This window comes from Mchenga conophoros, linkage group LG17, assembly GCF_057382185.1.
Source record: "Mchenga conophoros isolate Kocher_MC1m ecotype Shallow Benthic linkage group LG17, M_conophoros_male_GT1.1, whole genome shotgun sequence".
Classification (NCBI taxonomy): Eukaryota; Metazoa; Chordata; class Actinopteri; order Cichliformes; family Cichlidae; genus Mchenga; species Mchenga conophoros.
Window position 1 is genome coordinate 41,180,679 of NC_140542.1, and position 15,320 is coordinate 41,195,998.

Sequence of the window (15,320 nt, forward strand, 5' to 3'; positions counted from 1 at the left end):
AGAAAAAAAAGAGCAGGAAAAGATGGTTTGATGGTGGGGGGTGATGGAGGGGGCGGGAGCAGTGGATGAGTGGGATGGGCTACTAGAGGTGGAAACGGAGACAGGCTGACAGAAGAAGCGAAGCAGAGCGCAGAGAGAGGGGGAGGCAGGGCTGTGGTCTTACGAGTCCCTCGCTCTCTCTCTGGAGTTGCATGCAGACAGATTTCCACCCAGAAAGGATTCAACAGTGTGATCGCTGCACGACGGACTACTGAGCTGAACCTCACATCACCTGAGGCCACTGCACTACCTCACCTGAGGATGAAGGATCACTGAGAGATGATCTCAGCAGGTAAACTAATGCACATCATCATCATCATATAGTGCTGCTCTGACAGCATGTGAATGTGCTGCACCGTAAAAGGAATTCATTTGTAGATAAACACACACAGCGTGCTGACATGTTGCTGAGCTGTGAGTCACGATTTTCCAGCAGTGATTATTCCGAGCGGAGAATAATTAGACCAAATGAGCGGCTGGCAAGCAGCAACAAACACTTCTTATAAGATAAATGCAGCGACTTTGCTGCCCCCTGAGGAGATGGACACAACAAAATGCTGATACAACACCAAACTCATTTACATGCGTCTTTAGGCTGAGGTCAGTAGGACAAACCTTATCATGTCACAGATAATATGAGCTTAAATAAAAGAGTAATTTTGTGTTCTCAAAGGGGCATTTTTAAGATTACACTACAGCAAATGAAGGTGTTGAACTCTGCTTGGGGACAAACGTGTTGACGAAAAGTCTGAGCTCACAGCACACAGATGTGCTGCAGCTAACACTTATTATTTGTTCAATGTGCAAAAATACTGATGTACCTGAAATTTACCCTGTTTTTAATCAGTGAAGACACCAGATTTATACATTTAGGTATTTTTAATCTTTTAGAATAATCAAAATGGCGCATGCACTGTTGGCTCCAGTAATGTTTTCAGAAATGTATGAATCCTACATTTACATGAGGAATATTGGACCAGGTGTGGCATGATGCCATCATTTCTGGTTTTAGATTAGATTTTTTGTGAGTACAATTTAATTCATTCAAAGTTCAATTACTCAACTGTAGGTCTGTGAAGGTTCTCAGTCATCCAGGTCATCGTAGTCTAAGGAGCTTCTTCAGTTCTAAGGAACTGAAGAAGCTCCTTAGACTACTCAACTGTAGGGAAATTTGGATCTCTATCAGGAATTATCTGATCCGATTAAGACCAGACAGTTTAAGTTCAGATATAGTCATGTGGTGACAAACCGATGTGTGCTCTGTTTTTGACCCATCAGTGTCGTTTCATACACATGAATTAAATTCAGTTTTATGTATACAGTGCCAAACCTCAACAACAGTCGCCTTGGTTGTACTGCAGAGAACCAGCTCGCAGTATTCAGCACTCATTTTGTGAACACCACATGATGAGAACCATCAAAGACAAAAGGCAAGGCATCAAAAACTGATTAAACGCAGACTGTGCACATGAAGAAGACGGCAGAGGGACCAGGCCATGTGTTAGAGGATGATCAACCAGTTGAGTTAAATGATAGAGATGTGATGTGACATCCAGACCAGGAGGAAAACATTTCCTAATAAAAAATATTTCACCTTTTCCTGCCCTAGGGTCATATGGAATTTGACTGAGGAGGAGCACAAATCCTGATGACAGAGGGACATGGCAAAATTCTCTGCTTCAATCAGTTCTTCCAGTCTATGAATGATAAATCAGTGGATGGACTCCGTTAGTCCGACTGGTATATAAGGACTCTCTGTGCATGTGTGACTATCTCGGTGCTGACCTTGGTGCAACACTCCCTGCCCTTGGACCACAGGCCTCTAAAGTTCAGAGCAACAATCAAACAACCTTCCTTCCCCCCATTTTCAACCTTCTCCTTTCAGTGTTGTGCAGAACACGAGAACCTGACAAAGTCTCACAGGTGCGTTAGCCCCTAACGGGACTTTCATAATCTCCAAAGATCAAAAGCTGAATATGTCCTGAAAACCTGGAAGCAGAGCAGAGAGGAGGATTGTTTTGGTGCTGGCATCATTTTCAGGCAGAGATGACACTGGAGGCAACAGTTTAAGCACAACGGACAATGACAGGACAGAGCTTTACATGAAAGACGCCATTGATGTTAGTTCACTGGTGCAAATCACATGCACCCCGAAGAGGGGTGGGTGTGCACTGCACAGACCTTTACCACTGGATAACTGGAACCAGTATCCCTGAACATCAAAAGCTGCAAAAGAGATGGATCAAACAAATGAACTTTACCAAGTCCGGAGACAGTGGAGTGGTCCAACATGCTTCTAATACTGCTAAGCTGGAGAGGACACCGCTAGGAGGAAGTGGTGAGTTTAAACCTCTCGTGTCAGTCTTAGACGATTACAGTTGACTTGTTCCCAACGAGAACACTACAAGTCCTAAAGCTAAAGAACCTGGGTGTACGTGGAACCAATGAAAATGTGTGTTCAAGGCAAAACAAATATATACATAAATGTTTTTATAGATATTTTATATATTAAACAGCTACACTAATGGAAAGCTTACTTTCACTTGGCGTGGCTGTAAACATGGAAAATAACTACAGTAACTGCAAAAAAAAATGTTAAAAACACTCGAGTAAAAGGTCACTGGCTGTTCTCTTCACACACCTGGCCAATAACGACATGCTTTTCTTGGTTAAAGCACTGCTCTTTATACAAACATGTGTCCAGTTCCACTTTGGTAAAATCATTTTAAGCCTTCTGGAGTCTTAGAAATGTTCTAATACAAACTAACCTAACCTTAACCATTGGCACATGTATTTGATGTTCAGGGTTTTCTTTCCCGTTTGACTGCAGCTATCCAAAGACCGTCTTTGGTTTTTACCGAACCCTTTTCAAATTTCTACTAAATGAATTCCTGCATTTTGCTGGTGAATGATCCTTTCAGTCTGAAATCTTATCACACACTTACCCCATCCATTTCTGACGTTTTCAAGACAACGAATAATCATCATGAAAAAGACATGCAAGCAGTTCTGAAGATATAATAGTGTCTGTAATTCTGACCGCTTAACACTGATTTCTTTAACTTGGTTTCCACTGTGAAGTATACATTACTTAAATTAGATTTTCAACAAGCACAATTAAATGATCAAAGAGTAGCAATGTCATGCAAGGGGAAAGCTTTGTGCTTGTAGACGATCCATTCTTCACTAAAACCAAGCGCAGTGTCCTTTGCAGGGTTTGCCGGTTTGATGACACTTGAACAAATCTTTCATATAACTAAGCTTTCACACTTCTGAACAGTCTGTGTTTGTGCAAACTACTCTTCAGGCCTCTTCCTCCTATCAAGATAATGCACACGTCCTCAGTGTTGATGTCTGCAGCCACCATGAGCAACACGACTGTGCTTGACACCGCTGACCCATCTGATCTTGACATGAACTCTTCTGAGGAAATATATCCCATCAGCTTCCAGGTATTGCTGCACCCTTATAGACGCATCTTAGATTGAACTTCAAAAGGAGATCAGAGACTCTGTGACCTCCTTTAACTTCTTTAATAAAATGTTTCTAATATAGGTGCTTTTAAGTAATAAAATTATATTATTGTTTTTAAACATCTGATGTCTTCTCACATCGGTTTCTTTTATCAGCAATTTCATTTTATTATTATTACTATTATTAGTAATATTACACAGCTGTAGGATATTTGCTTACAGTCAAATAAAAAATACGTAATTTAACTTCTACAAAATGTTCAATGAAGCGTCCTCATATCCTCCAATGTCTTTCTGTCGACAGGCTTCTCTGACAGGCTTCTTGCTGTTGGAGATCATTCTGGGTCTGAGCTCCAACCTCACTGTGCTGATCCTCTACTGTATGAAGCAGAACCTCATCAGCTCCGTGTCCAACATCATCACCATGAACCTGCATGTGGTTGATGTGTTGGTGAGTAGGGATGTGCGCCAAAAACAGCTTCACAGCTCTGCTTGCATTGATCACACTATGTGCTCACTGTGTCAGGCAACTGGTTTATCAGTAACTCAAGTAATCCAACAACGAGCTCCAATTCAAACCATCATGTGTCAGAAAGGCATAAACAGCCTCATACCAAAGCAATATCAGCACAGCAGATAATGAAAAGCTGAGTGCGAACATGACAGTGAGGAACACAAAAATGTGCATTTTAGCCTCATTCTTATTTATGCACACACTGCCGTTACCTGCTCCAGCGCCCAATGACCTCTGAAGAAGGCCAACGCCATTTCCTCCACTGCAGTCATCGTTTCCACTAACAACACTATCAGAGTCAGCTGCTAAGAGGCATTTCATAGCACTATGGGTTACCACTGAACGATTCTGAGGTTCTCACATCATTGAGAACGATTATGTCACTAACGTTTGTTTTCTAAGAGTGTAGTGTTGTTTAACTGCTCTACAGGGGAAGACCCTGCAGGTGGAGTGGATGTGATGAATCATAGTCAGCCCATTAATAATACTGTATTTTTAAAAATCCTATGTACTAACCTCGCTAAACCCATATTTTTAAATGTCATGCAAAAACACAAACTTGTAGCACATATCTGCATCTCCATTACAAGCATGTGAATAGGTTCAGAGACTGAAAGCAGCAGTACATTTTGTCCAATTAAAGTTGACACTGAACCTTTTGTTGAGCAGGTAGATGAAACCATATGTAAACAGTAGGGGTGCAACGATACACAAAATTCACGGTTCGGTTCGGTTCGATACTTTGGTGTCACGGTTCGATATTTTTTCGATACAAAAAAATGTTCATGCCTTTTTAATTTGTCATTTATTAAAATTATAAATATATATTTTAACTCAAAAGTACAGTTTTTAAATTTAACCCTAACCCTTGTGCGTTTTTTTTATTTTGACAGCGAATGCGCACCTGCGGACCACTTATGTGCAGCCCTGGTTATTTAGCTCGTCATATTGCAGCCACAGAAATTCTTTTGTCCATGAAACCATAAAGCTGCACTTTCTTTTTGCCTTATAGTCTGATTTGTCATAACTTCTCCGTTTTGTGGTAAGCTTTTCTTTGGCTGTCACTTCTTCACCCTGACCTGTCTTATTTGGCTCAGCAGAACTGAAATGCTTTTACACACGGACTCACATAAGCTCAGCGATTCTCTGCGCGATCAACCTCTCACATGTTTAAGCTGCGGGAGATTTCACTTGTCATGTTTGCATAGTAAGCTAACGATTAATAAGACGATGTCAGAGGAATTGGTGCACAAATTATCATCACTCACAGATCAGTGCTGTCGCTCTCTTTACACAGTTCGCACGATTGCAAAGTGAAAGCAAAAAAACAAGCGCAAATTCAAACGCGACTTCAATATGTCACATATTGACAGTGGCTCACCGATGCCAATGACATAATTACCCAGCTACATTTCTGAAAGAATGCAAAAGCATTGACATATATTTTTCCTTCCTACAATAGCCCGACGGGCAGGGCAGAGAGATTTTGGTAGCCCGACTGGAAAAATCGCTAGCCCCAGGACGTCGGGCTAGCAATATTGCGAGCCCTGTATCTGATTGAGGAATCCCTCATCTTTGGAAAAGAGAGTTTATTACAGAGAAATGGCTCTTTCCAAAATAAAAGCTATACTATCCGCTTCTTCTGGGCTATATTCTCAGCAGCATATTAAACATATCAGGTCCCCATAAGGAGAATCATGTGCTAACAGCTGTCTAAATGACTCGGCTAAAGTTTGTAGCATGCATGCTTGTTGTTTTTGTCTTTGCACTAGGATGTCGTCGGCGTAAATGTGCAGTCATATTCGTTGTGTTCCCACTAGTGCTTTCAGGTTAATCTCGTTGAAATGACCTTAACGCCACAACACGGCAAATCTCCGTTAACGAGCTACCCCTGATCGCCCCGTGCATGGGGCTAGACGGTCAACACGTTAACGAGCTAACTGCGCTAACACACTAGTTCCCACCCATGTAATTGAGCATTGCGTGGCACATCCAACATACCGTTTTACTTTAGTCCATGACGCGCTTACCTTCAGAGTCATGCGTCACATGAAAACCAAAATAATTCCAAACGCCAGATCTGAATGAGGGTGGGGGAGGTTCAATTTGCCATGTTGCAAGGAGAGCTTAACTTCTGTCTCGCTAGCTTGCACTGCGCTCTTCCTTCTGACGATGCTGTCTGTGTTGAGCGCTCAGTGGATCTGCGCTCGACAGTGCAGCCTAGGCGGAGTAGTCGAACGCAGATTCACTGAGCGCTCAACACAGACAGCATCGTCAGAAGGAAAGTTGATAAAATAAATTACAAATTTTGTATTGTTCGATACATATGCGTACCGAACCGAAAGCACTGTATCAAACGGTTCAATATCGATACGAATATTGCAGGGTCTTTATCAAAAACTCGTCCCCAGTTTGGCTGTGCACAGTTCTGATTGTCATATTTAACTGTATGTTTCTTTTCTTCCTGCCCACTCCTGTTTATCAACAGCAGCAGAGGTATACCAAGGTTAATACAGGCAATTAATACCAAACAACACTGTGGGAAAAAACTTAAACAGTTAACAGAAATGCATATTAAAAATACTGGTAGCTGCCAGTGTTACCCCTCAGCCTCACAGTAGATAGATATGATTTCCTTCTTATCTTATTGCAAGATTTTCAGGAAACCAAACCTCTGACCTTGACCTTAAGGTCGAGGTCACTGAAATTTGAGCTCATCTGAGATGTTTAACAGTTGTGCCTATGGTATGAATTTCACAATCCTACGTGGCTTCTTTCTCAAGCTATCGGATTCAGAAAGTTGGTTGCCCGCTCAACAATAACTCATCAGCCTTTTACAGCCGAGGGATAAAAACTGGACTTGGAGGAAAAAATTAAAGAATAAATTCAATAAGCCTGCCTTTAACCAATACATGAAATAAAATCAAACATGTTGCATTTGGGACATGATCTGTCTCCGTCTCTACTTCCAGATATGCGTGTGCTGCATCCCACTGACAACTATGGTGATTCTGATTCCACTGGAGGTGGACACAGCCATGATGTGCTGCTTCCATGAAGCCTGCGTCTCCTTCACGAGTGTAGCAACCGCCGCTAATGTCCTAGCCATCACCGTGGACCGTTATGACATCTCAGTACGTCCAGCGAACCGTGTGCTTACAATGGGCCGAGCTGTGGTTCTGCTGGGATCCATCTGGGCTTTATCCTTTTTCAGTTTCCTCGTTCCATTCATGGAAGTGGGCTTCTTTATCAGATCCAGTTCATATCTTTTGAACCAGACTACAGTGGTGACTGTACCTCATACAAATGAGTACTACACAGAGGTGGGTCTGTACTATCACTTGCTAGCACAGATTCCTATATTCTTTTTCACAGCTGTTGTAATGCTGGTGACTTACTACAAGATTCTTCAGGCTCTTAACATTCGCATTGGAACACGGTTTCAGAACAACTTGCCTAAAAAGAAGCAAAAGAGCAAAAACACCATCTCTCTTAGCACTGCAACACAAGCAGAGTCAACTGAGGTTTCACAGAGCAGTACAGGTGTCAGGGCAGGTGGAAATGCACCTTTGGGCATGCGAGCATCAGTGTCTGTGATTATTGCACTAAGACGAGCCGTAAAACGTCATCGAGAGAGAAGGGAGAGGCAGAAACGAGTCTTCAGAATGTCTCTTCTCATCATTTCCACGTTCTTATTTTGTTGGACTCCAATAACTGTACTCAACACGATCATCCTCAGTACTGGACCCAGTGATCTGGCTGATCGCCTCCGCCTGGGTTTCTTGGTAATGGCCTATGGAACCACCATCTTTCACCCACTCCTCTACGCCTTCACCCGGCAGAAGTTCCAAAAGGTTTTGAAGAGCAAGATGAAGAAGAGGGTGGTGTCTGTTGTTGAAGCTGACCCTACACCAAACAATGTGGTCATACATAACTCATGGATCGACCCCAGGAGAAACAAGAAGGTCACCTTTGAGGACACAGATGCCAGACAAAAATGTCTATGTTCACAGGACGCAGAGTAATGGGGCTAGCTCAAATGTAAATATGTCAAATATATACAATATATTGCTAAAAGGGAGATGGAGATGGAACAGGGGAGAAAAACTAAAGCTAAAATGGTGTGCTGATTAAACAATGGAATGCTTACACTATATTGCCAAAAATATTCCATATTATCAACAAAGAATTCAATTCTGGATTTAACAGGAAGTCAATGAAGGGAAGCCAATACAGGAGAAATCTGCTCTCTCTTTCTAGTCTGACTCTTGCTGCAGCATTTTGGATCAGCTGAAGGCTTTTCAGGGAGTTTTTAGGACTTCCTGATAATAATGAATTACAGTCGTCCAGCCTGGAAGTAATAAATGCATGAACTAGTTTTTCAGCGTCACTCTGAGACAGGATATTTCTAACTTTAGAGATGTTGCACAAATGGAAGAAAGCAGTCTTACATATTTGTTTAATAGGTGCGTTGAAGGACATGTCCTGGTCAAAAATGACTCCAAGGTTCCTCACAGTGTTACTGGAGGCCAAGGTAATGCCATCCAGAGTAAGAATCTGGTTAGATACCATATTTCTAAGCTTTTCAGGGCCGAGTACAATAACCTCAGTTTGATCTGAAGTAAGAAGCAGAAAGTTAGCGGCCATCCAGGTCTTTATGTCTTTAAGACATTCCTGCAGTTTAACTCATTGGTGTGTGTTATCTGGCTTCATGGACAGATAGAGCTGGGTGTCATCTGCATAGCAGTGTAAATGTATGCTATGTCTTCTAATGATGCTGCCTAAGGGAAGCATGTATAATGTAAACAGAATTGGTCCTAGCACTGAACCCTGTGGAACTCCATAATTAACCTCAGTGTGTGAAGAGGACTCTCCATTTACATGCACAAACTGGAGTCTATTAGATAGATATCATACAAACCACTGCAGCACAGTACCTGTAATACCTACAGCATGTTCTAATCGCTCTAATAGGATATTATGGTCGACAGTATCGAACGCTGCACTGAGGTCTAGCAGGACAAGCACAGAGATGAGTCCACTGTCAGAGGCCATAAGAAGATCATTTGTAACCTTCACTAAAGCTGTTTCTGTGCTGTGATGAGCTCTGAAACCTGACTGAAACTCTTCAAATAAACCTCTGCAGATGATCTGTTAGCTGTTTGACAACTACTCTTTCAAGGATGTTTGATATGAAAGGAAGGTTGGAGATTGGCCTATAATTAGCTAAGACTGCTGGGTCTAGAGATGCTTTTTGAGTAAAGGTTTAACTACAGCCAGCTTGAAGGCCTGTGGTACATAGCCGATTATTAGAGATAGGTTGATCATATTTAAGATTGAAGCATTAATTAATGGCAGGACTTCTTTGAGGACGCCAGGTGGACACAAGAGATGAAGGGAGCCACCAGGCTGAAGAAGGAGTCCCATCGGGCTTGGTTAGCCTGTGGGACTCCGGAGGCAGCCGACAGGCACCGACATGCCAAGCAGAACGCGGCGCGGGCAGTGGCTGAAGCAAAAACTCGGGTGTGGGAGGAGTTTGGAGAGGCCATGGAAAAAGACTTTTGGACTGTCTCGAAGAGATTCTGGCAAACCGTCAGGCGTCTCAGGAGGGGAAAGCGGTGCTCTACCTGCACTGTGTATAGTGCTGGCGGAGCGCTGCTGACTTCGACTGAGAAAATTGTCAGGCGGTGGAAGGAATACTTCGAGGACCTGCATAATCCCACCGATGCGTCTTCCGAGGAGGAAGCAGAGTCTGGGGATAAGGGGAATGACCCGTCAATTTCTGGAGGCGAGGTCACTGAGGCAGTTAAACAACTCCTTGGTGGCAGAGCCCCTGGTGTTGATGAGGTCCGCCCAGAGGTCCTGAAGGCTCTGGACATGTAGGGCTGTCCTGGTTGACACGCCTCTACAATGTTGCTTGGAAATCAGGGGCAGTACCCCCGGACTGGCAGACCACGTGGTCCCCATCTTTAAGAAGGGGGACCAGAGGGTGTGTTCCAACTACAGGGGGATCACACTCAGCCTCCCTGGGAAAGTCTATGTCAGGGTGCTGGAAAGGAGAGTCCGTCCGCTAGTCGAACCTCGGATACAGGAGGAACAATGCAGTTTTCGTCCTGGTCGCGGAACACTGGACCAGCTCTTTATCCTCTCAGGGATACTTGAGGGTGTATGGGAGTTTGCCCAACCAGTCTACATGTGTTTTGTGGACTTGGAGAAGGCATTCGACCGTGTCCCTCGGGGTGTCCTGTGGGAGGTGCTGCGGGAGTATGGGGTGTCTGGCCCATTGCTACGGGCCATTCAATCCCTATACAACTGTTGCAAGATCTTGGTTCGCATTGCCGGCAATAAATTGGCCTCGTTAGCGGTGGGTGATGGGCTCCGCCAGGGCTGCCCTTTGTCACCGATTCTGTTCATAATTTTTATGGACAGGATTTCTAGGCGCAGCCAAGTGGCGGAGGGCTTTCACTTTGGTGGCCTCAGAATCTCATCTCTGCTTTTCATGGATGATGTGGTTCTGTTGGCTTCATCGGGTGAGGGCCTCCAGCTCGCACTGGAACGGTTCACAGCCGAGTGTGAAGCAGCGGGAATGAGGATCAGCACCTCCAAATCTGAGGCCATGGTTCTCAGCCAGAAAAGGGAGGAGTGCCCACTTCGGGTCGGGGATGAGTTCCTGCCCCAAGTGGAGGAGTTCAAGTACCTCGGAGTGATGGGAGAAGGGAGCCGGAGATTGACAGACGGATTGGTGCGGCGGCTGCAGTGATGCGGACGCTGCACCGGTCCGTCGTGGTGAAGAGGGAGCTGAGTGTAAAAGCGAAGCTCTCAATTTACCGGTTGAGCTACGTCCCTACCCCCACCTATTGCCACGAGCTGTGGGTAGTGACCGAAAGAACGAGATCGCGGATACAAGCGGCAGAAATGAGCTTCCTCCGAAGGGTGGCTGGCCTCTCCCTTAGAGATAGGGTGAGAAGTTCGGCCATCTGGGAGGGGCTCAGAGTAGAGCCGCTGCTCCTCCACATCGAAAGGAGCCAGCTGAGGTGGTTCGGGCATCTGACAAGGATGCCTCCTGGGCGCGGTGTTCCGGGCATGTCCCACCGGGAGGAGGCCCCGGGACAGACCCAGGACACGCTGGAGAGATTATATCTCTCGGCTGGCCTGGGAACGCCTTGGTGTCCCCCCGGATAAGCTGGAGGAGGTGGCTGGGGAGAGGGAGGTCTGGGCTTCTCTGCTTAGGCTGCTGCCCCCACGACCCGGCCCCGGATAAAGTGGATGAAGATGGATGGATGGACTTCTTTGAGCAGTTTTGTAGGAATGGGGTCTAAAAGACACGTTGATGGTTTGGAGGAAGTAATTATTGAAGTTAACTCAGAAAGATCAATTGGAGAAAAAGAGTCTAAATGAATATCAATGGTACTGAAAGTAGCTGTAGATAATATTACATCTGTGGGATGATTATTGGTAATTTTTTCTGTAATGGTTAAAATTTTATTTGTGAAGAAGTTCATGAAGTCATTACTAGTTAACGTTAAAGGGATGGTTGGCTCAACAGAGCTCTGACTGTTTGTCAGCCTGGCTACAGAGCTGAAGAGAAACCTGGGGTTGTTCTTATTTTCTTCAATCAGTGACGAATAGTAAGATGTTCTGGCTTTGCGGAGGGCTTTCTTATAAAGCAACAAACTATTTCTCCAGGCTAAATGATGATCCTCTAAATTTATGACACGCCATTTCCTCTCCAGCTTACGAGTTATCTGCTTTAGGCTACGTGTTTGAGAATTATACCACGGAGTCAGGTACTTCTGATTAGAGACCTTAGTTTTCACAGGAGCTAAAGTTGTATGCAGGGAAGAAGTAAAAATATTTTAAAAAAAGATAATGGACCTGTGTGGCGACACTACCACTACTACTCCCACTCTGCAACATGTTGGTACAGAGCATTGAGGAAGATAATTATATTATTAAGATTAAGATTAAGATTATGATTATATCCTTAAACTTAGTTACAGCACTTTGTGAAAGACATCTACTCTGATCAAATGTATTCCCCACTGCTATGTAACCCATTATTGTAAATTTATATACCATTAGAAAATGATCAGACAAGAGAGGGTTTTCTGGAAACACTGTAAAATGTTCAGTCTCTATGCCATATGTCAGAACAAGATCTAGGGTGTGATTAAAGTGGTGGGTGGGTTCTTTTACATTTTAAAAACTGAGAGAGACACTAAATTAGGCACAGGTGGACAATAGATAACGACAAAACTGCTTTGTTTTTTTTCCTCATTTTCCAACGAAGGGCAGACAAAGCTAAGTGTCAGCCTTTCAAATGATTTAAAACTGTCTCTGGGTCTTTTGATTGTTGATTAATAATTGTTTGGCAAAGTTACTCACCTATTCAAATCATAAAATTCTGGTGTTCCAATCACTTCCATGACCGCAGGTACATAAGCCCAAGCACCTAGGCATGCAGATTGCTTTCCACAATTACTTGTGAAAGAAAAGGTTGCTCTCTGGAGCTCAGTGAATTCCAGCATGGTAGTGTGATAGGGTACTACCTGTGCAACATGTCTAGTTGTGAAATCTTCTCACTACCAAATATTCTAAAGTCAACTGTTAGTGGTATTGTATTATAGCAAAGTGGAACAACAGCTACTTAATGTAGATCATAGGTAGACCATGTAAAATCACAGAATGCGGTCAGCGGATGCCGCATAGTACACAGAAGTCGCCAACTTTCTGCAGACTCAGTTTCTACGGACCTCCAAACTTCCTGTGGCCTTCAGATGAGCTCAAGAACAGTGTGTAGAGTTCTTCATGGAATGGATTTCCATGGACGAGCAGCTGCATCCAAGCCTTACATCACCAAGTGCAATGCAAAGTGTTGATTGTAGTGGTGTAAAGCATGGCACTACTGGACTCTAGAGAGTCCTTCACTTCTTTACAGTGCAGAATCTCACTTTCCCACCTGGCAATCCAATGGACAAGTCCTGGTTTGGTGGTTGTCAGGAGAATGGCACTTGTCTGACTCTACAGGGCCAAGTGTAAAGTTGAGTGAAGGAATTGGGGTGAGGGATTGTTTTTCAGAAGTCCGGCCCAGGCCCCGAGTAGGGATGGGTACCGGTATCGCACCGGTTCTGACATAAACAGTAGTAACCAGACCGAAAAGCAGCGCACATTTCGGTGCTTTATTTCCCTGAGATGTCATACACTTTGGATTTTAGCCAATCATTTTACCTTTCCAAGGATAGTCGGCAGGCCCAGGTATGTAAGTTCTTTTAGAGCAGAGCTACAGATTAAAAATGCCCAAGGCAAAGCGGTCAAAAGTCTGGCTGTACTTCACAGCAAAAGATGCAAACTCAGCAGCCTGCAACAAGTGCTTTAAGGTGATACTGTGCAAAGGAGGTAACACCTCGAATCTGATGAAACGCCTGGCGACGCATAGCGTTTTGTTAAAAGCCGAGAAATGCACCGTATTTGATAGCTTGCTGCGAGACCTCACACCGAGTGCAGGTGTGGTGCCTGTTATCGGACCCGGAGTTAGCAACATCCCCCAAAAACACGAAGAGGAGAGTCCTGGCCCCTAGCCCTGCCAGTGTAGCAGAAATGATGAGGATGATGATGCAGCAGCAGCCGTTCTTCTCTGCATGAGTAGCTTAATGTTGTTCGTGTGTAATTTACGTTGAGTAGGCTAACCACGTTATTACATTAATGCATGTAAGGTGAACTAGCAAACACCGTCGTAGTTACATGCGGCTGTCTTCATGTTTGATGGCAGGTACTCCCTTCACCCTGGCCAAAAAGGCTAAAATGACCAAAGAAAAAGTGGAAAACAGCTAAACATGAGAAACAAATACTTTTGGCAATATAGTTTGTATTTAGTGAGCTACCTGAAATATAAACTAATATGCCAACTTCAGATAAGCCAATGAGTTCATGTCCCCTGAAAACAAAGGAATAAACAGAAAAAAAGAAGGGTTTTGTATATTTTGTATACACATCACATGTCATAAGGGAAATCACCAGTAGCTTGAGTTTAAGAACTGCATATCGTTTTTTGTTTTTCTTATCTCAGTGCAAAAGAAAATTCTCAAGATAGGCATCATAGATACACGAAGAGAGTAACATATTGGTATGTGCTGTGAAATGTTGTGGAGTGCCAAGGACAATTTAGTCAATAAATGCTCATCTAAGCAGCAGTGTTTGTTATTTTCTGGTAATACAGTATGAGAAGAACATCTGTTCTGTTCATACCTTGATATTGTTTGTTACCATTTGTAATAAACTACACAACAAGTGGCAGTACGCCTGGTGATTTTCCACCTGGAGCAAGCGTGACAAGCGAAATATCATTTCTCCTTCACTTCCTCCCTCACCCTTCATCAAATTCCTATTTTTAGATTTTTCTGGAAATGATGCAAAGGCTTCAAATCTATTGACTCAACTACTCATTCTCTAAAACAACCGTTTTAGAGACCAAACCATTGTTTCTCAGTGGCTCAGGAGGTATAGCAGGTCATCTATTAATCAGAAGGCTGATGGTTTGATCCCCACATAGGCCTTGGGCAAAACACTAACTCCAGTTGCCCTCCGATGCATCCGTCAGAGTATGAATGTGTTCTTAGATAGAAAGCACTTGCATAGAAAAAAACATATGAAAAAGCGCTTGTGTGAATGAGGCAAGTTGTATCAAAGTGCTTATAGTGGTCAGATCGGGTAGAAAAGCACTATAAAGTAAATTATATAAATTATTTAGGTACAGTGCGCATGCCTTACATGCTGTAAAAGTGCCTTGCAAATCACAAGACAACCCTCTTTAGTCCAACCAAAGTGATTCCCGGACCCAGGAGTGTGAAGCACAACCAAAACAAAAGGAATTTAGTAAAGCTGACTTAGTTGTTGGAAGGCAACCTTCTGTTAGAGCAGACAGCACAAACTGAGACCACCGATACAAATGTGTTGCCGTGTTGGAGAGCACTGAGGACTCTGACCCAATTTAACAGCTCTTTGCAGCCGATGGAATTTGTGAGTGAGTGTGTGTTTACATATGTGAGTGTGGTATGAGAAGTGGTCACAGGCAGCTGAAAATACTTGTCCTTGTGAACCTGTTCTGTATCGCTTAATGCCCTGTGATAACTAAGAGTAGTGTAGCACATAGATAACTGATGGCAGTTACATGAAATGCTTCATTATCACTTTTTCTCTTGTGACACTAGAAGGTCACACAGGCCTACGCAGCTACAATTACAACTGGGAGAATCAGCACAAGGCTGTGATGGAGTGCTGACAGAGGGCATCAGGGT

General features: G+C 43.6%; 2 protein-coding genes across 2 annotated transcripts in view; one reads left to right on the forward strand and one right to left on the reverse strand.

Moving 5' to 3' along the window:
- The window catches only part of cog5 (component of oligomeric golgi complex 5), a 79,733-nt gene that overhangs the window by 32,458 nt on the left and 31,955 nt on the right, over positions 1-15,320 (reverse strand). The window lies entirely within an intron of this gene.
- On the forward strand, positions 140-14,319 carry LOC146556012 (G protein-coupled receptor 22-like). The gene is made up of 5 exons (XM_085252576.1): positions 140-331; positions 1,649-2,377; positions 3,347-3,491; positions 3,817-3,963; positions 6,999-14,319. The coding sequence occupies exons 3-5, from the start codon at positions 3,369-3,371 to the stop codon at positions 8,049-8,051; spliced, it is 1,323 nt and encodes a 440-aa protein (XP_085108702.1). The 5' UTR covers positions 140-331; positions 1,649-2,377; positions 3,347-3,368; the 3' UTR covers positions 8,052-14,319.

What these genes read in the sequence shown, in the direction of transcription:
- LOC146556012 (XM_085252576.1), top strand. Translation starts at nt 3,369, where the DNA reads ATGCACACGTCCTCAGTGTTGATGTCTGCAGCCACCATGAGCAACACG. An exon ending in TATATCCCATCAGCTTCCAG is followed by an intron (nt 3,492 to 3,816) that starts GTATTGCTGCAC and finishes TTCTGTCGACAG; the next exon opens with GCTTCTCTGACAGGCTTCTT. An exon ending in TGCATGTGGTTGATGTGTTG is followed by an intron (nt 3,964 to 6,998) that starts GTGAGTAGGGAT and finishes CTCTACTTCCAG; the next exon opens with ATATGCGTGTGCTGCATCCC.